The sequence below is a fragment of the Thamnophis sirtalis genome, unplaced genomic scaffold (genome assembly GCF_051295495.1).
Source record: "Thamnophis sirtalis isolate CommonGarterSnake01/CBP01778 unplaced genomic scaffold, rThaSir2_p1.2 scaffold_9, whole genome shotgun sequence".
Classification (NCBI taxonomy): Eukaryota; Metazoa; Chordata; class Lepidosauria; order Squamata; family Natricidae; genus Thamnophis; species Thamnophis sirtalis.
The window spans coordinates 75,197,155-75,224,036 of NW_028261389.1; the positions used below are offsets into that span (position 1 = coordinate 75,197,155).

Sequence of the window (26,882 nt, forward strand, 5' to 3'; positions counted from 1 at the left end):
CTAGATCTTCTCAATTCTTCATAAGATCACCCCGCCACATTCCTCACAACATCGCCTCTTGAAAGGATTGTTCTTGGGATAAAGAAACTTCTGCAGAGCCACCGAGGCTTCCCCAAATCCCGAAGCAGACTCCTGGTCCCAACAAAACCCCCTTTTTATTAAGCCAATAAAAAAAGGACAAGGAGTCTGCTTCGGGATGTGAATTCCTCTCATTCTCATCCAGCAAAGTCCCGGAAAACAGTCTTTCAAGGGTGGATTTACAACCACAGACCTTATCAGGCTTGGAGAGCTTCCAAACGCAACGCTGAGCAAGAAAATGCTTGGCAAGGAGTCTCTGAGAATCACGAACAAATCTCCACACTAATTAAGCGAACTAATTGTCTCCTGCAAACTCCACTCCCCATTCGCTCCTCTTTATTCCCTAAGGGAGGGGGCATTCACCGTCCACCTGTGCCTTTACTCCCCAGTCGGCCTTTGTTCCTTAACACCCTTCCTCTGGCAGCTCTGTGCATGCGCACATCGGGAACAGGCTCCAGCTGTTCTTCTGCTCTACTGATCTCCGACTCCGAAGGCAGCTGATAACTGTCGGACGGCCCTGGCCACATCTCTGCCTCCGATGCAGAGCCTTCCCCAGACTCCAGGACTGGCCCATGTTCCTCCCCAACCTCCTCACTGTCTGAGTCTGCCACCAGCTGTGCTAGCTGCTGGTGGGCCACAACAGCCTCAAATATCTTCGTAGAAAGGCAGATACATAAAGGCTGTGGTATGCTGTAAAAAGAATGATAGGAATCTGACCGCGGGCACAGAGGCTATTGAAAAACAATTGCTTCCCAATAGGAATGCTTTCGCATCGTGACGCGTTAAAGCGATGCATTTACCTTGGCTCGTGATAGTTGAGATACGGGTAATGTTCTAGAAGTTTCCATGTAATCCCGTTGTCGTATGAATAGTGTAGCAGAACTCCTTCTCCGGGCTGATCCGGGGCTTTGCAAGTACTCAAGACAGATCTGCTCCCGAGTCGCAGAGTGAACTGGAGGAATCTGGTTTGGCGAAGAGTTTCAATCATTATAAATTGCCGTTTCCACAGCATTCTCTTCCCCAACCTGCCGTTTTATTTTATTGTATTTTTTTTAAAAAAAAAAATCCTGTACATTAAAGCGAAGCTAAAAGTATACAATGCTGATGGCTCCTTCCTGGAGTCGAAATTGTTTATTCAGTCCAGCCAGATAGCATAGCACGGATTGTTTGTTTTTTTTTAATTAAATTTTTATTTCTCATATATACATTCACAATTATAATTGCTTTCTTACCCTCCCATAAACCCATCTTATTTTACAACAATCCTACTTCTTCTTCCTTCCTTCCTTCCCTCCTTCCTTCCCTCCTTTCTTCTCTCCTTCTCTCCTTCCTTCCCTCCCTCCTTCCCCCTTCCCTCCCTCCTTTCTTCTCTCTTTCTCTCCTTCCCTCCTTCCTTCCCTCCTTCCTTCCCTCCTTTCTTCTCTCCTTCTCTCCTTTCCTCCTTCCTTCCTTCGTTCCCCCCTTCCTTCTCTCCTTCATTCCCTCCTTCCTTCCCTCCTTTCCTCTCTCCTTCTCTCTTTCCTTCCCTCCTTCCTTCCCTCCTTTCTTCTCTCCTTCCTTCCCTCCTTCCTTCCCTCCTTGCTTCCCTCCCTCCTTGCTTCCCTCCTTCCTTCCCCCCTTTCTTCTCTTTCTTCTCTCCTTCCTTCCTTCCTCCTCTCCTTTCCCTCCTCTCCTTCCCCTTCCTCTCCTCTACCCTTCCCCTCTCCTTCCCTTTCCTCCCCTCTCTTATTTTATTGTATTTTTTAAAAAAATCCTGTACATTAAAGCGAAGCTAAAAGTATACAATGCTGATGGCTCCTTCCTGGAGTCGAAATTGTTTATTCAGTCCAGCCAGATAGCATAGCACGGATTGTTTTTAAATGCCAATCACTATTGCATTCCATTATTTATTAGGAACCGGAGGGGTGGAGGAGCGATTGAATGGATCTAATCAGCTGCCACAAGCTGTCAAAATAAATACAAGCCCATAAATAATTAACCAGCACTTGGCTCTGACACCCACTTTTTGAGATTTATGTTGCATGTTTACAAACTCAGGCACCGTATAATTACCCCCCAATGTATTGAACACTTAGCCCTGCAAATAAAGTTTTTAAAAAACGCATTCTCGTATCCAGAATTAAATGTAAAAATACAAAACCGTCAAAAAATTCAAGCACTGGATTTTTTCCCCTCTCTCTCTCAGTCAATCAGAAGCTCCCCTTTTAATTGAAGATATAAGGCCGTGATGGGGAAACTTATGGCACGAATGCCAGAGGTGGTATGCAGTGCCCTCTCCGTGGGCAAGGGAGCCATCACCCCAGTTCTGCTCTGCCGCACATGAGTGTGTGCCTCCCACCAGCCAGCGGGACTTCAGGTTTCTGCCACATAGGGATGGGGGGGCTTGTGCGGGGGTGGAAATGGGGGGGCATATGTGCAGCAGGGGTGGGGCACACACATTGCATTTTGGGGGTTTGGGCATGCACCTGAGCATTGGGTACTCGGTCCAGAAAAGGTAAGCCATCACGAATATAAGGGATTACCGTATTTTTCAGACTATAAGACGCACCGGTGTATAAGACACATCAAGATTTCAAAGAGGTAAGTAAGAAAAAAAAAAGATTTTGCAAAAACGCCCCCATTTCTGCCTTGCCCCAGCCCTGCTGAAGTCTTCAGAGGGCTGCTGGGGGCTGAAGGAAGGCAAAAAAGCCTTCGTTTTTGTGAAAAACGGCCCATTTTTTGCAAAAGAGATGCGAGTGCGGGGCTTCAGGAGGCTAAAAATGGCTATATTTGGTGTATAAGATGCACCAACATTTCCACGCTTTTTTAGGGGGGGAAGGTGCATCTTATACTCTGAAAAATACGGTAATTCAGGGGTGAAGCAGGTTCTGGAGAACCAGAAGCGGAAATTTTGAGTAGTTTGGAGAACCAGCAAATCAGTGGTGGATTGCAGGCAGTATGCCCCAGTACGGGTGTACCGGTGCCTGCCGGGAGCACCATGTATCGTTCTGGTATGGTGCTCCAGAGGGCCCGCCCGCCTGCCCAATCCTCCTTACCTGTATTTGAGCTCTTCGGGGTTACCGCGCATGCGCACGGCATGTACAGCGCCTGTGCGATGCTCCGCCAAGCAGCTGGAGCATCCCGGAGGCTCACGAAGGCGCCGCAAGAGATAAGGACGCATGCGCGCGCTGTGTACGTTCATGTGGTGGACCCCGAGCCCCGTTGCACCGTACCGGTTGCAACGGGATCCAGAACCCACCACGGCGGCAAATGCCACCTCTGGCTGGGTCCTAGAGTGGGGTGGGAATGGAGATTTTGCAGCATCCTTCCCCTGCCACGCCCACCAAGCCACACCACGCCCACCAAGCCACGCCCACAGAACCGGTAGTGAAAAAAAATTTGAATTGAATTCCAAGCAATGTACATCCAGAGCCTGCCTTGTTTTGATTCATTCCCATTTACCTCGACTGGGAGCTGTCGAAAAAAGAGGTGACGAGTTGACGTCTCCCATCCTTGTTAAAAACCAAGGCTTTGCCACTCGCCAGGACCCCACAGCCGAAGCTGACTTCGGCACCACGGATCGAGTAGAAATTGTGATAGGAAGAGAGCCTGGAATTGCTGAATGTTTCCGAGATGAAAATCGGAAACGTTTGAGAAGCCATTTCGCACGCGGGGCCGGAAAAACCAGGGTCGCACCTGTTGCAGAAAGAAGCGAAAAAGCCAGGTAAATAGGATCAAGCTTTGAGAGAAATAAGTCACGAGTGTTGTACGAGATGTTAAGAAATGCAAGCCATCAGGCCACGAAATGTTCATACCCACCGATCCCCTCTCTTCGTTTTTTTTTAAATTTTTACTTTTAATTAATTCATTTGTTTGTATTCCACCTTTGTTGTTTTTACAAACAACGCAAAGTGGCAAATGTATCCAGCACACCTTTCTCCTCCTATTTTTTTCCACAAGAACAACAAGCCTGTGAGGTGATTTGGGCTGAGAGAGGGGGGGGGGGATTACCCCAAAATCACCCAGCTGGCTTTCATGGATAAAACAGGACTAGAACTCACAATCTCTTGGTGATTGGGCCAAGGTCCCCCAGCTGCCTTTCATGGCTAAAGTAGGACTAGAACTCACAACCTCTTGGTGATTAGCCCAAGGTCGCCCAGCTGCCTTTCATGGCTAAAGCAGGACTAGAACTCTCAAACTCCTGGTGATTGGCCCAAGGTCCCCCAGTTGGCTTTCATGGCTAAAGCAGGACTAGAACTCTCAAACTCCTGGTGATTGGCCCAAGGTCACCCAGTTGGCTTTCATGGCTAAAGAAGGACTAGAACTCATGGCCTCCTGCTTTCTAGCCAAGTGTCTTAACCACTAGACCAAATTGACTTTTTCTTTCCAAAGTTATCAAAAAAATGAAGTTGAGTAGTCTACGACTATAGGATTTTGCTGTTATTATTATTATTGTGGCTGGTCACACAGTCAGCCAGATGTTTAGACTGGATTTAGCATTTTTATCCAGCTGTCAAATCCTTTTCAAGGACCAGGGATGGATAAGACGTGGCTGTTTAATAATATTAAAGGTATATTGTTGCAGCATGTTAGATGTTCCGGATAAAGCTGCTTTTCGCAATTGACCGATGGGGATTTTGTCAATGACAATGATGTTATGGTGGTATTCCAGATGTTTTGCAATGGCACCCAAGGCACTTATTACAATTAGCGCTCATTTTGCTTCCTTTTGCCACAGTGGTTCCACTTCTGTTTGCAAGTGCACAAAATCCCCTCTTTTCTTCTTTAACGGTCACAGACCACCGCTCCTTTGAGAGGTTTTCTTAGGATTTCGTGGAAAGGCATTTCCACAATGCGGTTGAACAATAAATAGAGTAGAGCAGAATAGAATAGAATAGAATAATAAAACATGGAATGAACTGGACTGGACTGGATTAGAATAGAATAATAAAATAGGGAATGGAATGGACTGGACTGGACTGGACTGGAATAGAATAGAATAGAACAGAATAATAAAATATGGAATGGAATGGAGTGGAGTGGAGTGGAGTGGAGTGGAGTAGAGTAGAGTAGAGTAGAGTAGAGTAGAATAGAATAGAATAGAATAGAATAGAATAATAAAATATGGAATGGAATGGAGTGGAGTGGAGGAGTGGAGCGGAGAGGAGCAGAGCAGAGTAGAGTAGAATAGAATAAAACAGAACAAAACAGAACAAAACAGAACAATAAAATACGGAATGGAATGGAATTGAATAGAGTAACAGAGCTGGAAGGGGCCTTGGAGGTCTTCTAGTCCAACCCCCTGCTCAGGCAGGAATCCCTATACCATTTCAGACAAATGGTTGTCCAATCTCTCCTTAAAAACCTCCACTGTTGAAGCATTCACAACTTCTGGAGGCAAGTTGTTCCATTGATTAATTGTTCTAACTGTCAGGAAATTTCTTTTTAGTTGTTAAGTTGTTTCTCTCCTTGATTAGTTTCCACCCATTGCTTCTTGTTCTACCCTCAGGTGCCCTGGAGAATAGCTTGACTCCCTCTTCTTTGTGGCAACCCCTGAGATATTGGAAGGCTGCTATCCTGTCTCCCCTAGTCCTTCTTTTCATCAAACTAGACCTACCCAGTTCCTGCAACCATTGGATTATATATAAATAAATATAAATATGTAAATAAAATAAAGACAATTATGTTTCAAATTAGAATGGTCAAAAGCTAAAAGGGCTGCCACCTTCATGACTTAGAAAAAAAACACAAAGACAGACGCCGGCCAAGGTGTTTATTGTCAGACTTACTTGCAACCGGTCCTCGTGCATTGGCCTCGCCCTGAGCAGAATTTGAGGCAAGATGGACCAATGTAAACTGCAGGGAGAGAAAAAAATAAATAAATGTGCTGAAGTCAAATCCCAGAACTTTGGACGTATTTAAGTGACGGGAATACAAAGTTCATTGCACTGTAACTAGCAAGACTAAAGTATATATGCAGGTTGTCCTTGGCTCGTGACTGTAACTGAGCCTGGAATTAGGGTTGTAATTCCAGCCTTAATTGTGTGCTGGCCGTTACCATATGATTGCACTTGATTTTATACAATACAATAGAATGGAATGGAATGGAATGAGAATGGAATGGAATGGAATCTAATGGAATGGAATCTAATGGAATGGAATAGAATAGAATAAGAATTGAATGGAATAGAATGGAATGGAATAGAATAGAATAAGAATGGAATGAAATAAGAATGGAATGGAAGCTAATGGAATAGAATAGAATGGAATGGAATGGAATAGAATGGAATCTAATGGAATAGAATGGAATGGAATAGAATGGAATGGAATAGAATGGAATCTAATGGAATGGAATGGAATAGAATAGAATGGAATGGAATGGAATAGAATGGAATCTAATGGAATAGAATGGAATGGAATAGAATGGAATGGAATAGAATGGAATCTAATGGAATGGAATGGAATGGAATAGAATAGAATAAGAATGGAATGAAATAAGAATGGAACGGAATGGAATCTAATGGAATAGAGTAGAATAGAATAAGAATGGAATGGAATAGAATGGAATGGAATCTAATGGAATAGAATAGAATGGAATAGAATGGAATAGAATGGAATAGAATGGAATAGAATGGAATAGAATAGAATAAGAATGGAATAGAATAGAATAGAATAGAATAAAGTAGGAGTACAGTATAATAGGAATGCTTCATCCTTTAATGGTCCAGCTGGGATATCATGCACACCCAACCAATGAATTGGATAGGATAGGATAGGATATAATAGAATAGTATAATAGAGTTGGAAGAGACCTTGTAGGTCATCTAGTCTAATCCCCTTACCCAAGCAGTAGGCCCTACACCATTTCTGACAGGTGACAGTCCAGTCTCTTCTTGAAAGCTTCCAGTGATGAAGCTCCCACAACTTTTTATAACTTTTGTTACAGTGGTTCTTAAGTGAATCCATTGTCCAGAACGCTTTTTTTGACCAGAAATCAGAAGTAAATAGCAGTTCATAGGGTGTGTGTGTGTGTGTGTGTGTGTGTGTGTCATTAAGTGAGGTGACGACATCACAAGAGGCTGGTTGCCAAGCAACCAAAATGTGATCCTATGAGCACAGGTGTGGCCATTGAAACTTCAAACCCAGTTGGAAAGGACCTCGGAGGTCTTCTAGTCCAACCCCTGCTTAGGCAGGAAACCCTACACCACTTCAGACAAATGGTTAGCCAACATCTTTTTAAAAACTTCCAGTGTTGGAGCATTCACAACTTCTGGAGGCAACTTCTGTTCCACTGATTTATTGTTCTAACTGTCAGGGAATTTCTCCTCAGTTCTGAGTTGCTTCTCTCCTTGATGAGTTTCCACCCATTGCTTCTTGTCCTGCCCTCAGGTGCTTTGGAGAATAGCTTGACTCCCTCTTCTTTGTGACAACCCCTAGTTAATAGTAGTAGAATAAATAGACTATTATTCTAAGTTCTACTTATCTGCCCAAGACGTTATAAATGGAACACCCGCAATGAAGCAAGTAATTTTATTCCCTGACCTCAACTTGATTCTATTCCCAGCAGGATAATGGCCTGCGAAGAATATTTACAAATTGCAAATGTTTATTAATGTTCCTTCACTCCTGGAAAGTGGTAGCCGCACTTCAAATAATTAATGTCGCCTTGAAACAGGAACACTTCATCCCTGCTTAAATGCAGAAGTGAACGACCTCGTAAGGACCTATTAAGAATTATATTTTCCAAGAGGGATTTTCAGATGAGGAAGGTTCTTTCTTAAAGGAAAGAGGGTTTTCTTTCTTAAAATTACTTTTACAAAAATATAGTTAGAAGATCATCAGGAGCCTGGGAAGACATCCTGAATGGAGTGAGGGGGTTTGATAATAATCGCCTGTCTATTTGCATTTCACACATTCTCATACGTTCATAGCAGGTGAAAAGTGGGGGGGGGGACCCTATAGTTTTCTCTAGTATGGCTACTCTAATACACCTCTGCATCTGTGTTAGGAATATAATCTAACGGTTGGGTTGGCAATATATAAATCATGTAACAATGCTATACCTGTTTCTTTAAATCATACTGTAAAATGTGGTTGGTTGCTGTTTTCCTCAATCGGCCATAAGAGGGAGCCAGAACGACTGTTAGCTCTCTGTTTGTTAGATGCTGGGCTGATCTGATCTGAGTGTTTTGGAAGCTGGCTGTTAGAAAGTACCGTGAGCTATTGTAAGTTTTGCAACTGCTAGCGAACTTTGAGTACTGAACTGATTATATGTTACTGGACTATGTTATTTGGATTATCCCTTAACTGAAAGAAGTTGATGACTGACTGTCTTATCTGTGTATGACTTGGATTGTTTGATGGACTCTGATACCTCTATTTCCACGAAAGTAAAAGCCTATTTAAACTGCAGTGTCTCGGTATGCTGGTTTGTGCGTTCTCCAACACAACTCTCACAATGCTTCTCAGAACGTACTCGCTCTCCCAACGGGGAGCTTACCTAACAATCTGGTAGTATCTCCTGTCAGAATTTTTTTTTTAAATATATTTTTATTGTTTTTACATTTAAAACAGTGCAGTACCGCCAAGTCAGTGACCATACAATCACATTATAAACAAATAATCTCATCCATTAACTATTAGCCTGCTTAGTGCATTATCTATCCTTCTATCCAATCACTTTATTTACAGTTTGTTCCAGTCTTCTCTTATACCAATAATAAAATCTGTTCCAGACTTCAAAATATTCTGATTCCCCTTTATTTTCAAGTTCAAGAGTGAGCCTATCTGCTTCCGCACAGGCCAAAATTTTTCTGATCATATCTAACTCTGATGGTGTATTTTCTTTTTTCTAATGCTGCGCAAAAGTTAATACGCGCCGCAGTTAGTTCATGTATCATTATGCCTAGGAGAAAAATTTGATCTCCCACCATTTGTTCCAACCATGATTGAATCATTTTCCAGTATCTTTTGGCCTCACTGCATGTCCACCACATATGATAAAAAGTGCCTGGTGGTTTTTTTGCACTTCCAACAATTTGGGGCCAAATTTTTAAACATTTTGGAGAGCCGTGCTGTCAGAATTTTCTGATGCATGCCAAGTGGGGCATAGTAAATAACCTCTGATTAATTTCACCTTCAATGCCTTTAACGCGCGGGGGTGGGTGGGTCGGCAGGCACTACTACTGGCGGTTCGCTTGTGTGCTTTATGCATGCTGTGTGCCAGGGGTGGGTTCCTGCCAGTTCTAACCTCTTCTACAGAAGACGTTCCACAAATCTACAGTGCTGTTTAGAACTGGTTCCAGCTCCACCCCCTTGCCCGTCCGCACATCATCAAGATGAAGAGCAAGAGGGGGAATTCTGGGAGTTGAAGTCCACAAGTCTTAAAGCTGTCAAGTTTGAACACCCCTGGGTTTTTTTCCCCTAAAGGGTTAGGGGTGCAAGGGTCTTGTAACTTGACGGCTTTAAGACTTGCACACTTCAATGCCAGAGTTCCTGAGTCAACATGACTGGAGAAGGATTCTGGGAGTTGAAATCCACAAGTCTTAAAGCTGTCAAGTTTGAACACCCCTGGGTTTTTTTTCCTAAAGGGTTAGGGGTGCAAGGCTCTTGTAACTTGACAGCTTTAAGACTTGCGTGCTTAAAAGGCCAGAGTTTCTGAGCCAACATTTTGGTTGCTAAGCAAGAGCGTTGTTAAGTGAGTTTCACCACATTTTACAAGTTGGCCACGCCCACCCAGGTCACATGGCCAGCAAGCCACTCCTACCCGGTCACATGGCTGGCAAGCCACTCCCACAAAGCAGACCACACCTACAGAAGAGGTTCTAAAAATTTTTGAAACCCACCACTGCTGTGCGCGCATGCGCAGTGCAGTTAAAATTGTTCTGCGCTTGTGCGGAACTGAAAAACAAGATGGCGTCGCCTTCAGCTAAAGGTCACACACAGACAAACAGGAGAGTTTTTGTAGTATGTAAATAACACTGGTGGTAATAAATACTACTAACTGCTGTCAATTGCCCACATGTTTCCAAGAACCGATCCAGTTTGTCTCCATCGAATTCGGGTGTCTCTCGTTAAGGCTGCATTTGGAAGGGGAATAGTTATTCTGTTCCACCTGAAACAAAAGAGATGAGATTTCCGGCTTTTAAAGTTTTTGAAAAGTTGATTTTAAAATGGAAAGCCGTTCTGCTTAAACGAAACACAGAAACTCCAGTTTCGTCTACAAACAACATACTGTAAGTTTTGTTTTTCATTACGACTTACGAACATAATTGTGCTTCCCATTTTCCACTCCTGAGTGAGTTTTGCCCTGTTTTACAACCTCCCTTGACACAGTTGTTAAGTGAATCACTGCAGTTGTTCAGCTAGTAACCTGGTTGTTAAGTGAATCACTGCAGTTGTTCAGTTAGTAACCTGGTTGTTAAGTGAATCTGGCTGACTTTTCTTGTCAGGAGGTCGCAAAAGGGGATCGCATGAACCCCAGGGACTCTGCAACCGTCGTAAATATGAGTCAGTTGTCAAGCGTCTGAATTTTGATCACGTGATCGGGAAGAATGCAACAACAGTCGTAAGAATGAACAATGGTCACAAGCCGTTGTAACTTCAAACAGTCACTAAAACGAACAGTTGTAAGTTGAGAACTGCCTGTAGTGACTTAAATTCGGTGATAATGTAGAATAGACATAATGGTATAAATTATTACCTCGGTCATCTCTCAAGCCACAAAATTTATCACTATTGAACAGTCTTATTCCTCCATCTGTTTTAGATCTACCATACTGTTGCTTTCAATTCAGAAATAATTTCTAGAAATACTATATATCATCAGTGCTGAAATCGGAGAGTGTGCTGGAAATTGGAAGAGCATCAGTCTGGTACTCATGCGCACGCCGGGAAAATGATCTGGTTTCCAGCACCCTCATGCGCACCAGCCACTTGGTCTTCCAGATTCTTGCACACATGTGTGCACAACAGGGGTGGGTTCTGGATCCCGTTGCAACCAGTACGGTGCAACGGGGCCAGGCGAACAACACGTGCACGTGTGCAGTGCGCGCATGCGTACCCACTGCCCGTGATGCTCCAGCTGCTCGGCAGAGCATCGCACAGGAGCTGTAGACTATGTGCATGTACGCAAATACCCCGATCTGCTGAAATAGCGGTAAGGAGAGCGGGCAGGCGGGCGGGCCCTCCGGAGCACCGTACCGAAACGGTACCTGTAACCGTACCGGGGAGTACCAGTTGTATCTCACCACTGGTGCATGAAGACCAGCTGGACGATGTGCATGCACGGGCCAGAAACCGGAAGAGCAGTTGCACATGCACGCACCAGGAAGATGATCTTCCAGTTTTCGGTGTGGATATGCGTGCCAGCCACCTGGTTTTCCAGTTTCTGGCAGGCATATATGCACAAAGACCAGCTGGCTGGTTTGCATGCGTGCGCCAGAAACAGGGTCATCTTCCCAGCATGCACATGCCCACCAGGGAGCTGCTGTTCTGGTTTCCAGTGCTCCCGTCCACGTGAAGACCAGCTGGCTGGCATGCTGGAACCTGGAAGAGCAACGGGTGATGGTTGCGTGCCCGGACAGATGGCTCTGCATGCCACTTCTGACACGCATGCCATAGGTTCGCCATCACAGCTAAATATGGTTAAAACTAGGTTTTTTTTCCTTAAAACATAAACCTAGTTTTTATAGATGCTTCCAAAACTAAACATTGTTCTATCAAGTCCATTTTCATAGCTAAAATCTTTGACGATGGAAGGGCCATTTATTAATTTGGGGAGAAAGAGCATTTTTAGAATAGAATTCTTTATTGGCCGTGTGATTGGACACACAAGGAATTTGTCTAAACTCTCAGTGTACATAAAAAGAAAAAAAATACATTCATCAAGAATCATAAGATACAACACTTAGTGATAGTCATAGGTTACTACTAAGGAATCAAATCATACCAGGAAACAAATAAAACAATATAAACCATAGAGATACAAGCAACATGGTTAGAGTCGTAAGTGGGAGGAGATAGGTAATAGGAAGGATAAGAATAATAATAGCAATACAGTCTTAATAAATATTTTTACAGGGTTGTGGGGATTATTTGATTAGCAGAGTGATAGTATTTGGGGGAAAACTGTCCTTGTGTCTAGTTGTCTTGGTGTGCAGTACTCCTAGAACGTCGTTTTTGAGGATAGGAGTTGAAACAATTTACGTCCAGGATGCGAAGGGTCTGTAGCAGGGGTGGGTTTCTCGCCCCGTTCCAACCGGTTTGGTTGGAACGGGGCCGGCGGCGTCCTCGTGCACGCGCGCGGTGCACGCATGTGTACTAGCGTCTGCGCGACGCTCCAGCTGCTCCTGGAGGATCGCGCAGGCGCTGTATGCATCCTGCGCATGCGTGGAACCGCAGAACGCGTCAAAACCGGGTAAGGACCGCGGGCGGGCGGGCCCTTCGCCGTTCCCGGAAGTTACTTACTTCCGGGTTCGCCAACCAACCGGTTCCCAGGGACCGCCGCGAACCAGTTGAAACCCACCCCTGGTCTGTAGATATTTTCGCAGCCCACTTTTTCACTCATGCAGTGTACAGGTCCTCAATGGAAGGCAGGTTGGTAGCCATTGTTTCTTCTGCAGTTCTAATTATCCATTGAAGTCTGTGTATGTGTTTTTCGTTTATGTACACTGAGAGCATAAGACAAATTCCTTGTGTGTCCAATCACACTTGGCCAATAAAGAATTATATTCTATTCTATTAGCACCACATCACTTATTTAACTGCTTTGGGTTGTCAGAGAGAAGAAATTACAAGAGGTTGTTATCTCCACAGAATTATGAATAATTTAAAAAAAAAATTTCATCATTCTTCGGACAGAGTTATTTGCATCAAAATATTCCCTTACCCGCTGTAGTTTTCGGATGCATAGACTGTGCTGTGGGGAAGATGGGATCCAGCACATGTTTCTGGCAAACATTCAGAGTGAAGTAAGGACCAAGATCGTCCATGGTTGGTAGAGAATTCCAAACTAACACTGCCAACAAAAAAGAAAGACACATCGACAGCAGATTGAGTGCGGTTGAAAAAGACCGTGACCCGTCAAAACCGCGCTCGACTAAGCCACACCCGATTAAACTGCGTCGCTGACGTCATCAACAGGGCGACAACAGCCAGTGCGGAGAAAGAAGGGCGCTTTAAATAGCGCTTTGAAAGCAAGCCAATTCAACTTAAGGTAAGGGTTAGGTTTAGGGTTAGGTTTAGGGTTAGGTTTAGGGTTAGGTTTAGGGTTAGGTTAAGGGTTAGGGTTAGGTTTAGGGTTAGGTTAAGGGTTAGGTTTAGGGTTAGGTTTAGGGTTAGGTTAAGGGTTAGGTTTAGGGTTAGGTTTAGGATTAGGATTAGGTTTAGGAGGGTTAGGTTTAGGTTTAGGGTTTAATTTTAGGTTTAGCGTTTACAGCGTGCTTCTGTCTCCGCGCTGTTGTCGCCCTGTTGATGACGTCAGCTACGTGGTTTAGTCGAGCGCAGTTTAGTCGAGTGCGGTTTTGTGGTGGAACCGAAAAAGACAACGAGTGGAATATTGGAATGGGAGATCGACAGACCAGAAATTATACCTCAGATTCCAGAATATAGAAGAAGAAAAATCTTTCTACTGGGAATAATCAAAGGGAAATATACAAAGAAAATTAAGTACATATTAACACATCTGCTAACTGCAGCTAGAATAGCATTTGCCCAATGCTGGAAACAAAATAATACCCCCCCTCGGATGAATTAGTGATTAAAAAAAACTTTGGATTGTGCAGAGATGGACAAATTAACACTGAAATTAAAAGATAAAGAAGAATTGAAATATTATGAAATTTGGAACAATTGGTACAAAGGGCTGCAAAACAGGAATAAAATTAATTAAGCCAAAAAAACAATATATAAATATATATATATAGAACTGTGTATAAAGTGTGTAAATATAGAAGAGAAATATTATATACATGTACAGGTATGATGACATAACAATGTTGATGTAATGACTGTAAGGTGTTGTAGAAGGGAAAAAATAAAAAAAAAACTGCTATACAAGAAGAAGAAAAGGGAGAAAATTTGGAAGAAGTAATGATAGATAGAAATGCTGGCAGAAGCATTGGTGATAACCAAAGGGAAGATGATGGAAGGAACGGATGAGGAGTTTCGAGCCTTTACAAGATATGCAATGAAATATAAGTTGCTAAGAGATGTCCATACAAGATTTACTAAAAAAGCAATTAGAATACAAATACCACAAATGGCAAAGAGATAAATGATATTACTACTATTGGATGGATACAGGATGATGTAATGAAATGTTATAATAAAATTTAATTTGAATTTATTTAGTGTTAGAATACTTTGCATAAAATAAAATAAATGATTAACAATGATAATATTGTATACATATATATTAGATTGATAATATGAGATTTTATATAATTTGTAAGCGAGGACTAGGGAGAGGAAGCACAGAAGTTTTGTAACCAAAGATAAACAATTTTATAAAACATGGGACTTATCAATGGTTAGACAAAGAATTTTATAAAGATGTATTATACTACTGGATGGATTTAGGATGATGTAATGAAATGCCATAATATAAATTTACTCAAAATTTAGAATATCTCACATAAAATGAAGTAATGATAGTTATAGTCAAATAAATGTTTAATAATGATAATAATTGTATACATATAGAGCCGAGGTGGCGCAGTGGTTAGGATGCAGTACTGCAGGCCACTTCAGCTGACTGTTATCTGCAGTTCAGCGGTTCTAATCTCACTGGCTCAAGGTTGACTCAGCCTTACATCCTTCCGAGGTGGGTAAAATGAGGACCCAGACTGTTGTTGGGGGCAATATGCTGACTCTGTAAACGGCTTAGAGAGGGCTGAAAGCCCTATGAAGCGGTAGATAAGTCTAACTGCTATTGCTATATATATCAGATTGATAATATTCTATATAAATTGTAAGTGAAGACTAGGGTGGGAATGTACAAAAGTTTTGCAACCAATCAACACACTGTACGAAACTGGAAGATGGTTTTATGTTTTATGTTTGTCTGTACTTGTTTGTTTAAAAATAAAAGAAATGTTTTTTTTTTAAAAGGAAAGACACAAAAGAGAACAATCTGATATCTTATCAGGACTAAATTGCAATAAATTGATATGTGCACTAAGAATGCATAAAAGCCTTATGATCACGGCTTATTAAATAATTGATCTGAAATATAAAATGCCTGGGAGCGCTGAAAAACTGAACGATCAAGATGAACTGTGATGCACCAAAACACGGGATGGTTACCCACGTCAGAAAGTGTTTGGCTGATGGGTAAGTTGACAATGCCTCTCTAAGCCTTACTTATGCTGCAGGCACAATTGATTAAATTCTACTCAACACTGAGTATCACTGGCCCTGATGAGAAACCAGACTAAGAGAAATTGAGAGGAAAGTTTGGGGTGATTCTGCCAACAATAAGTTCCTCAGGAGGATTTTGTGTCGGGGGTTAGAAAGGGCTAAATGCTTGGATTAAACTGTTTAAGAGAGGTCTCTGAGCTTGGCTGTTTTCTTGGGAATGTTTCAGTGCCAAACTAGGTAACATCATCAGTGCTAGCAGGGAAATGGGATTTGTGGAAAGGAAGAGGAGGGAGAGGAGGATAACTTTGGGGTCCTTGATGCTCTCTGAGCTTGGTGGTTTTCTTGCAGACGTTTCATTACCCAACTAGGTAACATCATCAGTGCTGGAAGGGAATAGGATTTGTGGAAAGGAGGAGGAGGAGTTGATGCCCTCTGAGCTTGGTGGTTTTCTTGCAGATGTTTCATTACCAAACTAGGTAACACCATCCATGCTGGAAGGGAATAGGATTTGTGGAAAGGAAGAGGAGGAAGAGGAGGAGGAAGAGGAGGAGGAGGAGGAGGAGGAGGAGGAGGAGGAGGAGGAGGAGGAGGAGGAGGAGGAGGAGATGATGATGGTGGAGGAGGAGGAGTGTGGGGTCCTTGATGCTCTCTGAGGCTTGGTGGTTTTCTTGCAGATGTTTTGTTACCAAATTAGGTAACATCATCAGTGCTAACAAGGAATGGGATTTGTGGAAAGGAGCAGGAGGAGGAGGAGGAGAATTGTGTGGTCCTTGATGCCCTCTGAGCTTGGTGGTTTTCTTGCAGACGTTTCATTACCAAACTAGGTAACATCATCAGTGCTGGAAGGGAATAGGATTTATGGGAAGGAGGAGGAGGAGGAGTGTGGGGTCCTTGATGCCCTCTGAGCTTGGTGGTTTTCTTGCAGACGTTACAATACCAAACTAGGTAACATCATCAGTGCTAGAGGCAGTGGAGTGTGTGGAGTAGAGGAAAAAGAGACCTCCTTCTGAGGTCAGTGAAATGAGGACCCAGATTGTTGGGGGCAATTCGCTGACTCCGTAAACCGCTTAGAGAGGGCTGTAAAGCACGGTGAACTGATATATAAGTTTAAGAGCTGTTGATATCTAAGCTGTGGTGGCACAGTGGTCAGAATGCAGTAGTACAGGCAAACTCTGCCCACAGCCAGGAGTTTGATCCTGACTGGCTCAAGGTTGACGCAGTGTTGTGGCCTGCTGGTGGCCTGTGGAGCTGGCAGGAGAGTCGGACAGTGAAGGGGTTGGGGAAGAACATGGGCCAGTCCTGGAGGAAGGCTTGGACAAGAGCTCTGTGTCGGAGGCAGAGAGGGGGCCAAGGCCATCTGGTAGTTATGTGCTGCCTCCGGAGTCTGACATCAGTGAGGCAGAAGAACAATGGGAGCCTGTTCCCAGCGTGCGTGTGCGCAGAGCTGCCAGAAGGCAAGAACAATTGAGAAAACAGGGTCGACTGGGGAGTAAAGCTTGGAGATGATTGGCCCCTCCCATAAAACATAAAAGAGGAGCGCATGGGACGTGAGCTTTTGCAGGAAGCAATTAGTTCATTCTGGTCGGTTCAAGCTTTGAAAAGTTCTGTTTGACTCTGTGCTAAGTTCGGCCTTGCTCCGCATTTGGCAATTAGGTCTCGAGCAGCATTCCCAGGGAGATAAAGGTGGGTGTTTATCAACATTCCCCTGAAAGACGGTGGCAACTCGAGCAGACGTCTGTCGGAATCTTCACAGACTGTTTGCGAAGCCTTGCGGGCTGTGAATGGCCATAATTCACAGCCCTATAAATAAAAGAGGGTTTGGGGTAGAGGTGGGTTCCTACCAGTCCGCACCTATTCGGTAGAACCGGTTCGTCAAATCTACCGAACCGGTTAGAAGAGGTTCCACCAGTGGACCCGGAAAGCAGGCCACACCTACAGAAGAAGTTCCAAGATTTTTTGAAACCCACCACTGGTCCTTGGATATGATTATTCTACACTATCATGCTCCTATTTATAAAACTCAGTGCCTCTGTGAAAGGTAAGGATGACTACTGCGTTTGTGGGGCAATCAGAACATTGTGTGTGTTGAAGTTGTTTTAACGCAAACCAAAGATGCCTTTTAAAAAACATTTTTACATCCTATTCTTATGCATGCCAGTGCTGTGTGTGAGGTAATTTAAGGGGGTTCTGGCAAGTGTCGTCGGTATCTTCATATCCGGTCACATGGGTGGCAAGCCACTCCCACAAAGGAGGCCACACCTACAGAGTAGGTTCGAACAATTTTTGAAACCCACCACTGGTTTGGAGGGGACTAAGATTGTGATTTATGCTTTCTCAGGAAGCCTAGGTCAAAACACTCAGCCTTCCATCCTTCCGAAGTTGGCAAAATGAGGACTTCAATTGCGAGGGGAAAATATGCTGACTCTGTAAACCGCTTAGAGAGAGCTGTAAAGCACTGTGAAGCGATATATAAGTCTAAGCGCTCTTGCTATTGCTACATACATGCTTGCAAAGGAAGTTGATGCTGTCTTTAGCCCCTGCACAATTCCTGCCATGAGGGATTTGGTGGGAGACCTTCAGTTGATTAACTCCTTTTTTTTCTTTTTTGACTCAGAACAACGCCTACCCCTGAATTTTTAAGAAAACTTTGCCGCCCCTCATTATGAAAAATGCAACGAACACCCCAACGGATGAAGCATGAGCCTCATTATACTCTGGGAGCTGTCAAGTAATTGGGGAAGCATTAACAGAAATTTACTCGCTTGAAAAATGTGCGCGTAGCCTAACGTAGGCGGCGCAATTTAATTCGAACGCCCCCCCCCCCGTTTAAAATTCCGCCGATGATGCATTAAAGCAAATTAATAATTCATTAGCTTGACACCAAATAAGCCGACGATGGCTTACCCATCTCAGAATCATTTATCTGGATAGGGCTTCTCTTGAAGAATGCCCTTTTTTGTGCCGTTATTCCGCGCCCGGTATTTTAAATTTGCATTAAATAGCTTTAGGAGGCTTCACTGATTCCATCTGAGGTAAAAAATTTACACCTCGAGGACGGCACTCACTTCGTATATTTATGCCAGGCTTCCTACGTTCTTAGGGTCACGAAATGACGGTGCTATTGAAAATAAACGCTTTAAATGGCTAGAGGAACCTGCGCTGCCAGATTGTTTTTGAAATTCAGATGAGATTGGCACGAGAGTTAGCAGCTCGTAAAAAAGAAAAAAAAAGTGGGTTTGGGGGGGGGGAACAAAAAAACGAAAATAAAATGACGTTTCAAAAGAGATCAAAGGCTCCGTGAGGAAAGCTTCGCGATCAAGCAGAAAATTATGCTGATCCATGTATCTTAAAAGAGAGTTTCATTTTTTTTTTAAAAAAGTATTATTCATATTACAGCTTCGATTCAGCGCCGCTGACTAAAAATGGAAACACTTTTAGGTCCCCCATCCTGAGGTGATATCGAGCTCAGCACCAGCAGAAGAAATAAATATCTATAGGAAGAAGGCCCGCATTTGCATATAAATCTACAGCAGGCTCAAAAGACTCACAACAATGTGTGGCAGGAAGGATGAAAAAGGGGATTTTTATTTTATTTTTAACCAGCCTGCTTTATCTCAAAGAATTTTGAATCGCGGTTTCTAGGCGAGGTAGCTTCTTGGAATCTCCTATCCCTGGAAAAACCTGATGGGGGAAGCTACGCTTTCTATTTTTTAACCATTTCTTTCCCCTAGCTTTCTATTTGTTTGTTTGTTTATTAAGTGCAGAAGGCCCATGTTAATCCTGCTATCTCTGCCATCTTCACCTCTGTCATAGTAAGCAGGAGATACTATTCCCATGCCTGGAGCAGTGGTGGGATTCAGCCAGTTCGCACCACTTCGGGAGAACCGGTTGTTAACTTTCGGAGCAGTTTGGTGAACTGGTTGTTGGAAGAAATCATTAGGACAGAGAACCGGTTGTTAAATTATTTGAATCCCACCACTGGCCTGGAGGCTCAGCGGGCTGAGATGGTCAGCCAGTTCCAGGCCGTGATGCAGTCCCACTGGAACGAGGCCCTCCGGCTCTTTGCCACCAGCAACGCTTCCTCCAGCCTTTGCCCAAAGCACCTCACCAGGAGGCCGAAGCAGACCCCAAGTCACAATTTCTGCCCACCTCTGTCCCCCACAAAAAGACTCTGAAGGGGGAGACTCTCTGCAGCAAAACAAGCGTTCATTGCACGTATCCAGCCCAGGGGCCGTAATTTGAGGACCCCTGATTTAGTGCAATACAAAAAATGCAAATAATTTTTCTGCGGACCACCAAAATATTTTCTCATGGACCACCAGTGGTCAATAGACACCAGTTGGTGACCGCTGGTATAGACTAACAAATAGGACAGAAACTCCTACGTGTGCAAGGACTCGTTTTAAAATCCAGGCACCCAGAACAGTTTACTAGTGTAACACGCACACTGTCTCTTCCCTAATTCTTCAGACAGTGAGGACTATACAGGTAGCCCTCGACCTACGACCACAATTGAGCCGAACATTCATGCTGCTAAGTGAGACATTGGTTAAGTGAGTTTTGCCCCATTTTTCGACCTTTCTTGCCACCGTTTTTGTGTGAATCCCTGCCATTGTTACCGTATTTTTCGGAGTATAAGACACACCGGAATATAAGACGCACCACGATTTTGAAGAGGCAAAAAAAGTTTTTGCACTCAGCAGACCTCCCCAAAAACGGCCTGTTTTTTTGCAAAAACGGGTCCGGGGTGTTTTTTTTTCCCAAAAAAAAGGGCATGCATAGCCTTTAGGAGGCTTGTAGAGTGCGATTTCGGGTGGGGTGGGGCCAAAAATGAGCAAAAAAAAAGGCCCACTTTTTGCTCATTTCTGCCCTCCCCAGCCCCCAGGAGCACTCTGGAAGCCTCCTAAAGGCTATGCATGGCCATTTTGGTGAAAGGGGGGGGGGTTTCAGGAGGCAAAAAATGCTGTATTCAGTGTATAAGACGCACCCAGATTTTCAGCCTCTTTTTTTTAAGGGAAAAAGGTGCGTCTTATACTCCGGAAAATACGGTAAGTTAGTAACCCAGTTGTTAAGTGAATCTGGCTTCCCCATTGACTTGGCTCTTTGTCAGAAGGACCCCGGGATGCTGCAACCGTCATAAATGTGAGCCAGTTGCCAAGCGACTGAATTTCGACCACGTGACCATGAGGATGCTATAACAGCTGTAACTGTGAAAAAAAACGGTCGTAAGTCACTTTTTCCCCCCAGTGCCCTTGTAACTTCAAATAGTCATTGAATGAACTGTTGTAAGTTGCAAGGCAGCCTGCACAAATTAAAGAATGAATTGTATTTTGCAATGCCACCTGGGCTCGTTTTACCTGTTGCCTGGTTGATGGGTTCCGCATCCCAAGTTAATGGAAAACTGGATCATATGCGTAACAGTGGAAGGCAGGACTGGCAGGACATGGAAGTAATCAACAGCCCAGATATTTCGGTTACGCCCTTGGTGATTCTTCTGCTTGAGGCAGAATTTGGTTGCCGGGGTCTGAAGTTCTGGACCGATGACCACTGAGACCAAAGAGGGATTCTTAGACAGAAACAACGAAGAGCAGACAATTGTGGTTAATTTTGAACACTTTGCCGTCTGTAGAACAAAAGAATGATAAATGCAGCATATGCAGAATAATTGAATTGGAAGGGATCTTGGAGGTCTTCTGGTCCAACCCCCTGCTCAAGGAGGAGCTCCTCAAACCCCCCATAACTTTAACCTTAAACTGTCTACTGTTGACCTCACCCCATTCCTAAGAGGTCGGTAAAGGGGGCATGCATAAGCGCACCAGCGTGCCTAAAGTCCCTGCCCCCATTTCTTTGTACCCATTTCCTGTGTCCCTTATTCATGTTTATTCTTATTCCTGTTATCTTGTACATGAGTGACAAACAAACAAACTAACTAACTAACAAATAAATAAACTATAAATAAATAAATAAACTAATTAACTAACTAACTAAATAAATAAATCTATACTATTTGTAACAAATGGTTGTCCAGCTTCTTCTTAAAGGCCTTCACTGCTGGAGCCTCCATATCATTCCGCTGATAGATTGTTCTCACAGTTAGGAAATTTCTCCTTAGTTTTAGGTTGCTTCTCTCCTTGATTAGTTTCCATCTCCTCCTCCTCCTCCTCCACCTCCTCCTCCTCCTCCTCCTCCTCCTCCTCCTCCTCCTCCTCCTCCTCCCTCCCTCCTTCTCCTCCCCCCTTCCACATTTTTCCAGCCTATGTGCTCCTAACCCTTGTTGATCCATTTTCTTTTGTGGACGTTTAAGAATCAACATATATAGGAACGTTCATATACTAAGTATATAAACGTATATATGCTTATGTATACCTGTATGCACTTAGTTTTATAGTATAAATATATAAAAATTTCTAAGTATGTTGGGTATTTGTGTTTTTTGGGAGGGAGAGCGGGATGAAAGGCCTGCAAGAAATCTGGAGCTTCAGTTTTATTTAAATGTGTAAGGGTTTTTTTAAAAAATTCTCATAAGAAGATAACCCTGGTTTATCCCACTCCGGTGTTAAATTATAGCTCCCAAAAGCATAGAGACATAGAATCCTCTGTTCAGATTTAGTTTCTTCAAACCCTAAGACCCGCAGTTTAAATGCAGCTCCTTTAAACCCTAAGACCATCAGTTTAAATGTAGTTCCTTCAAACCCTAAAATCCTCAGTTTAAATTTAGCTCCTTCAAACCCTAAGATTCTCAGTTTAAATGTAGCTCTTTCAAACTCTAAGACCCTCGGTTTAAATGTAGTTCCTTGAAACCCTAAGATGCTCAGTTTAAATGTAGCTCCTTCAAACCCTAAGATCCTCCGTTTAAATTTAGCTCTTTCAAACCCTAAGAGTTTAAATTTAGCTCCTTCAAACCCTAAGAACCTTAGTTTAATTGTAGCTCTTTGAAACCCTAAGACCCTCAGTTTAAATGTAGTTCCTTGAAACCCTAGGACCCTCAGTTTAAATGTAGTTCCTTGAAATCCTAAGACCCTCAGTTTAAATTTAGCTCCTTCAAACCCTAAGACCCTCAGTTTAATTGTAGCTCTTTCAAACCCTAAGACCCCCAGTTTAAATGTAGCTCCTTGAAACCCTAAGACCCTCAGTTTAAATTTAGCTCCTTAAAACCCTAAGACTCTCAGTTTAAATGTAGCTCTTTCAAACTCTAAGACCCTCGGTTTAAATGTAGTTCCTTGAAACCCTAAGACCCTCAGTTTAAATTTAGCTCCTTAAAACCCTAAGACTCTCAGTTTAAATGTAGCTCTTTCAAACTCTAAGACCCTTGGTTTAAATGTAGCTCCTTGAAACCCTAAGACCCTCAGTTTAAATGTAGTACCTTGAAACCCTAAGACCATCCGTTTAACTTTAGTTCCTTCAAACCCTAAGAGTTTAAATTTAGCTCCTTGAAACCCTAAGATCCTCAGTTTAAATTTAGCTCCTTCAAACCCTAAGACCCTCAGTTTAAATGTAGTTCCTTGAAACCCCAAGACCCTCAGTTTAAATTTAGCTCCTTAAAACCCTAAGACTCTCAGTTTAAACGTAGCTCTTTCAAACTCTAAGACCCTTGGTTTAAATGTAGCTCTTTCAAACCCTAAGAGTTTAAATTTAGCTCCTTCAAACCATAAGACCCTCAGTTTAATTGTAGCTCTTTCAAACCCTAAGAGTTTAAATTTAGCTCCTTCAAACCATAAGACCCTCAGTTTAATTGTAGCTCCTTGAAACCCTAAGACCCTCAGTTTAAATGTAGTTCCTTGAAACCCTAAGACCCTCAGTTTAAATTTAGCTCCTTAAAACCCTAAGACTCTCAGTTTAAATGTAGTTCCTTCAAGCTCCAGGATCCCCAATTTAAATTTAAATATAATTTATTTAATTAAATTTAAATTCAATTCCTTCAAATTCACACCCTCAGATGCTAAATTTTCCTTTCACGAATGGTTCAGAATTTTTTCTGCATCCCATCCTCAACCTTTAAACGCGACCCACAGTGTCCAAAAAGAGTTTCAGAAAGTGGTGTTAGCAGATATTCTTCTTCCTTTACAGCTCGGAATCAGGCCACTGTAATCAATTTAATGCTCTTTTCAGGATACATGTTGAATACCTACCCTGTGGGAAGCATAGGTCATTACATCAAGAGGTATGTGATCTTTCCTTCCTTCAATTTTTGCATATAATAGGACATCGTTTTCATGAGCTTCTCCACTGCCGCAGCTTCCCCCTGAAACAAGATGCAAGATGCATTAACTTTCTTCCTATTTTAATAGTGACAATGACTGTTTTCGGTTTATTAAGGCAACGTGGGCCAATACAGGGGAAATAATTCTGAATATTCATCTTTCTTTCATTCTAATACAAGTGGAACAATAATATGCATAATACAACGGCCTATACGTATAGTAGGTTTCTTACCAATTTCCCCGGTGTTAAAAATGACCTTCCCCCCCATCCCCCAACCATTCTTTACCTTAAGGCAGGGGTGTAAAACCCAAGACCTGTGGGGCCAGTTCCAGCCCATGGGGTGCTTAGATCTGGCCTCCGTGGCCGCCCTGGAAACAGTGAAGGACCGGCCCACGGTGCCTCTGCCAGCAAAAACGGAGCTCTGTTTTCTTCTGAGCTCCGTTTCGTTGGCAGAGGGTTGCAGGAGGCTGTCGCGGCTGAAAACGGAGCTAGTGAGGGCCATGGGCAGCCCTCCCGAGATCCGCTTTCGCTGGCAAAGGATTGCAGGAGGCTGTCGCGGCTGAAAACAGAGCTAGTGAGGGCCATGGGCAGCCCTCCCGGGATCCGTTTTCTCTGGCAAAGGATTGCAGGAGGCTGTCGCAACTGAAAACGGAGCTAGTGAGGGCCATGGGCAGCCCTCCCGGGATCCGTTTTCGTTGGCAGAGGGTTGCAGGAGGCTGTTGCAGCTGAAAACGGAGCTAGTGAGGGCCATGGGCAGCGCTCCCGAGATCCGTTTTCTCTGGCAAAGGATTGCAGGAGGCTGTCGCAGCCGAAAACGGAGCTAGTGAGGGCCATGGGCAGCCCTCCCGGGATCCGTTTTCGCTGGCAAAGGATTGCAGGAGGCTGTCGCAGCTGAAAACGGAGCTAGTGAGGGCCATGGGCAGCCCTCCTGAGATCCGTTTTCGCTGGCAAAGGGTTGCAGGAGGCTGTCGCAGCTGAAAACGGAGCTTGCGAGCCCGTTTTCGCTGGCAGAGCACTTGGGCCACTACAGGCACCCCCTACACAAGTGATGTTGAACGGGTCACACCTACCCTGGCCACTGCCCAACCCAGCTCCCTGAGGTCAAACACAATCCTGACGTGGCCCTCAATGAAATCGAGTTTGACACCCCTGTTCGTTTAAACTGAAAGACTCTCCTGCTTGAGCACGGCGTTGGATTAAAAGACTTCCAAGGTCCCTTCCAACTCTTATTATTCCATGTTCTCTTTTACTTATTTTCCTTATATCTTAATCAGAATTTCAGTTTTCTGTGCTCTTGAAAGAGATAATGTAAAAATACCTTGTCTGGACATATAGAAATATGGCAGTAAAGGATCAGAACTGATCTAACATTTAATTAAAATAATAACTTAATTATACACAGTATGTAATGATATTTCAATTTTGAACCTTAGCTTAAATTTAGATAATGCAGAACCACGTTGTCTTATAAAAAGCAATAGCAATAGCAATAGCAGTTAGACTTATATACCGCTTCATAGGGCTTTCAGAGTCAGCATATCGCCCCCAACAATCCGGGTCCTCATTTTACCCACCTCGGAAGGATGGAAGGCTGAGTCAACCTTGAGCCGGTGAGATTTGAACAGCCGAACTGCAGAACTGCAGTCAGCTGAAGTAGCCTGCAGTGCTGCACTCTAACCACTGAACCAACTCGGCAAGTTCAAAGACTGACAGTTGACAGATTTATTGAGTCAACCTTTGGATTCTGGTGTGGTCATGTCCTTCCAAGAATTCATTATCACCTATTTGTCACAGTTTTTTTTGAAACATGATATATCCCAAACTCACAAATTCTAATTTTGGAGGATTTAATTCCACAACACATTAACATCTTTAAGAATGAACTTCCTATCAAAAATCTGGTTCACCAAGTAATCATAGATAACTAAGAAAGAACAAGAACAAATTGTGTGCCCTAATGTTCTTTTGATTTATTACTATACCCCTGTGTAGTGTAAGAACAGTTAAATATCAATTGAAGAGTCCCACACTTGCAAATAATTTACTGCTCAATTAAGTTTTTAAATCAGAAGAGACCTACTTGGCATTTTTTAAAACCTGAGACCGTATTTAAAACATTTCAATTCTCTGTTTCAAATTTCTTGGACATTACGCACATTTATTTTGAAATTGCTCTTACATTATCAGTAATAATGGACTGTTGGTTTAATCTTCATAAAAGTGCACAGATTTACAGCAATTGAATTATCAACAGTAGAATTAGACCCGCTAGGACTGTGCAATTTCAGGCTACAGGTTATTCTGACCAAATATTCTCACCAAATCATAAAACAGAGTCTTTGTCCCGACAAAAACCCCTTTTTGTTAAGCTAATGTGAATTCCTCTCATTCACATCCAGTAAAGTCCCGGCAAACAGTCTTTCAAGGGTGAATTTACAACTACAGACCTTATCAGGCTTGGAGAGCTGCCAGGTCGATATCTTCTAAATGTAACACTGTACAAGAAAATACTTGGCAAGGAGTCTCTGAGAGTCACGAACAAATCTTCACACTAATTAAGCGAACTAATGGTCTCCTGCAAACTCCACTCCCCTTTCACTCCTCTTTATTCCCTATGGGAGGGGCCATTCACTGTCCACCTGTGCCTTTACTCCTGAGTCGGCCCTTGTTCCTTAACTGTTCTCTTCTCCTGGCAGCTCTGTGCATGCGCACATCGGGAACAGGCTCCAGCTGTTCTTCTGCCCCACTGAATCTCCGACTCCGAAGACAGCTCATAACTGTTGGACAGCCCTGGCCCCCTCTCTGCCTCCAACGCAGAGCCCTCATCATAGCCTTCCCCAGACTTCAGGTCTGGCCCATGTTTCTCCCCAACTTTCTCACTGTCTGAGTCTGCCGCCAGCTCCGCTGGCCACTGGGGGAAGGATTGCATGATTGAATGTGGCTTAAAAATGGAAATGTTTATGTGTAATTCAGAGGTGGGTTCCTACCAGTTCGCACCTATTCGGTAGAACCGGTTCGTCAAATCTACTGAACCGGTTAGAAGAGGTTCCACCAGTGGACCCGGAAAGCAGGCTACACCTACAGAAGAGCTCCCAAAAATTTTTGAAACCCACCACTGGTCCTTGGATAGGATTATTCTACACTATCATGCTCATATTTATAAAACTCAGTGCCTCTGTGAAAGGTAAGGATGACTACTGCGTTTGTGGTGCAATCAGAACATTGCGTGTGTTGAAGTTGTTTTAACGCAAACCAAAGATGCC

The 26,882-nt window shown here is 43.4% G+C and overlaps 1 protein-coding gene across 1 annotated transcript in view; it reads right to left on the reverse strand.

Annotated features, from left to right (window-relative positions):
• Positions 1–26,882, reverse strand: part of RELN (reelin) — a 389,713-nt gene that overhangs the window by 146,725 nt on the left and 216,106 nt on the right. The window contains exons 13-19 of the mRNA XM_087722293.1: positions 23,547–23,659; positions 20,775–20,983; positions 12,947–13,075; positions 10,062–10,171; positions 5,847–5,913; positions 3,520–3,753; positions 879–1,040 (exon numbers count right to left, since the gene is read on the reverse strand). Of these exons, the coding sequence (XP_087578419.1) occupies positions 879–1,040; positions 3,520–3,753; positions 5,847–5,913; positions 10,062–10,171; positions 12,947–13,075; positions 20,775–20,983; positions 23,547–23,659 (1,024 nt within the window). The remainder of the gene's footprint in view (positions 1–878; positions 1,041–3,519; positions 3,754–5,846; positions 5,914–10,061; positions 10,172–12,946; positions 13,076–20,774; positions 20,984–23,546; positions 23,660–26,882) is intronic.